Here is a 2,663-nt window from a genome sequence, read left to right on the forward strand (position 1 = left end):
AAAAAAATAAATGACAAATTACAAGATGACATCACATAAAAGCACGTCTATAAAAAAATTGTTTTTAAGAAGTGATTTAAAAGAAGATAGGACTTTGGTGAAGTTTTCTGATGTCACAGATATACTATATAAAGGCTGAATGTGCCGCTACAGTGCCGTTACAGTCATTTCCTGGCTGCAGTGACGGTGCAGAAACACTGCAGCTGTGGAAGACCTGGAAACACTGACCAATCAGTGCAGGCTGGGCTGTTTCAGGAGGGGGGCCTTAAAGAGACAGGCGCTAAAATGAAGTTTTTCAGACAGAGGGTGAATACAGGTACATTCAGGTAACAGTATGGGAAAAATAAAGTGTTTTTTAAACGTTAAAGCATCTAAACATGTTATAGTAGAAACCTAAAATATAAGTATAAAACTGAAAATGAGTGTTATATGAGACCTTTAAAGAACAGTCTCTCTACTGTTCTGCCATCCAGCTGTATTTACTGCATATTTCAGCACTCTGCTGCCTGTTTATGTGAATGTTTGTATATTTCTTTGTACTAATATTCAGCTCCTGTTGTGCTCTCTTAGCTGGACACTGGTATGGCCGATGCCAAGAAGCAGCTGCAGGATGAGATGCTGAGGAGGGTGGACGGAGAGAATCGCATCCAGACCCTCAAAGAAGAGCTGGAGTTTCAGAAGAACCTTCACTCTGAGGTCAGAAAAAAGTTCACATATTAGTTAAAAAACATGTATTTGTAGTCGAGAGTGAAAATTATTTTGTAATTTTCTCACAGGAACTGCGGGAGACAAAGCGGCGTCATGAGTCTCGAATGGTTGAGTTGGACAACGGTCACCAGCAGGACTTTGAAAGCAAGTTGGCCGAGGCGCTGATAGACATGCGTAACCAGCACGAACTGCAGTTTAAAATGTACAAAGAGGAGATTGAGAAGACCTACAACTCTAAGGTACACTATCAATTTTATAACAGTAAATAACCTCAAACTCTTGGTCTTCAAGTGGAAAATAAAATATCAGTAACATGAATAAATAACCAGAACTTAAAAAAAATAGTAATGTATCAAACTGTTTTGGAAGGATAGTTTTTGTTTTTGAGCAGCCATATAGTTTCACAAATCTGTACTAATGTAGTGAAATGAGATTCAGGCTGCAGAGTTATTTGAAAATTTTGATTTTATTAATTTACAACATTGTTGTTTCTTTCTGTCAGCTGGAAAATGCCCGTCAGTCAGCGGACAGGAGCAGCCACCTGGTTGGAGCGGCACACGAGGAGCTCCAGCAGACACGAATCCGCCTGGAGTCCACGTCCACTCAGCTCAGCCAGCTGCAGAAACAGGTGATCTGAAATGAGGAGCACTCACCGCTCACATTTAGGGTTCTTATCATGACTTTTGCATCATTATGAACATGTGCCTTTTAAGATTTATAGCAAAAGAGGCATTAAATGATGCTTCCCTCATTTTAAAGCAAAAACAAAAACTCACTTAAATGTATGTTTTCAAAATTCAAAACACACGATCCACAATCACAGAAGTTAGAATTTACAAAATGTCTACTCTATATGAAGTTCAATGAATTAAAAGTTTAGTTGTGCTCTTGTTGCATCAATTTTTTACATTTCAGTCAGACCTTCCTGTAAAACAAATAAACACTTTTCACTATAATATGAGCTTAACAAAAACTAGTGCTCATTATAACACTCATTAAGTGGATGATATTTTCTTATTGTCACCCAGAACCATATCAATAATTGCGCTGCATTTTTATTGCATGTGGTGAGCAGTCATCTAAGTGATGCAGAGCCTGACCTATCTGATCAACACCTCTTGTTATATCCTCTGAAGCTGTTTTTAGACCTAAAAATGCTTTCATCCCTCCATCAGTAAAAATCCTAAACTCAGGACATCAGGAGCGTGTAAAATGAGGAGTTGGCCTTTCTATGTTTTTGTGTGCCAACCTTTATGTCCAAGACAAATGTTCCCTAGAGACGAATAAAGTGACTTTAAATCTTGTATATTTTTGATCTGATAATAACTGTGATTCTTCTGTCTGATCCAGCTGGCGGCCCGCGAGGCAAAGTTAAGGGACCTGGAGGACGCCCTGTCTCGGGAGCGGGACACCACCCGTCGCCTGCTCGGGGAGAAAGACAGAGAAATGGCTGAGATGAGGCAGCAAATGCAGCAGCAGCTGGACGAGTACCAGGAGCTCCTGGATGTTAAGCTGGCTCTGGACATGGAGATCTGCGCTTACAGGAAGCTGCTGGAGGGAGAGGAGCAGAGGTGTGTCAGCACGCGCAATGACGTTAAATAAATAAAACAAGAGTTTTAATAATTTGTTAATGAACATCATCATGTTTGTCCCCGCAGGCTGCGCCTCTCCCCCAGCCCCCCGCCCACCAAAGTCACAGGAAGTCGCTCCTCCACCTCAGGAGCTCACTCTCGATCAGTCCACCACTACAGCGCTCACAGCTCTCCTGCCAAGAGGCGTCGCCCCAACGACACTGACAGCGAGGCCTCGAGCATCGCAGGAGGAGCTGTGGCCCGCACTCGCATCACCCAGCAGGCCTCAGCCAGCGGACGGGTCACTGTGGACGAGGTGGACCTGGACGGGAAATACGTCAGACTCAGCAACAAAGCAGATGAGGTGAGAAGATGAAGAAGATG

At 42.6% G+C, this 2,663-nt stretch overlaps 1 protein-coding gene across 1 annotated transcript; it reads left to right on the forward strand.

The window, feature by feature from the left end:
• The first annotated feature begins 574 nt into the window (after positions 1-574).
• Positions 575-2,655, forward strand: LOC121963983 (lamin-A-like). The gene is made up of 5 exons (XM_042514218.1): positions 575-696; positions 777-947; positions 1,211-1,336; positions 2,059-2,279; positions 2,367-2,655. The coding sequence occupies exons 1-5, from the start codon at positions 583-585 to the stop codon at positions 2,653-2,655; spliced, it is 921 nt and encodes a 306-aa protein (XP_042370152.1). The 5' UTR covers positions 575-582.
• The last annotated feature ends 8 nt before the right edge of the window (positions 2,656-2,663 follow it).

This window comes from Plectropomus leopardus, unplaced genomic scaffold (genome assembly GCF_008729295.1).
Source record: "Plectropomus leopardus isolate mb unplaced genomic scaffold, YSFRI_Pleo_2.0 unplaced_scaffold13516, whole genome shotgun sequence".
Lineage (NCBI taxonomy): Eukaryota > Metazoa > Chordata > Actinopteri > Perciformes > Serranidae > Plectropomus > Plectropomus leopardus.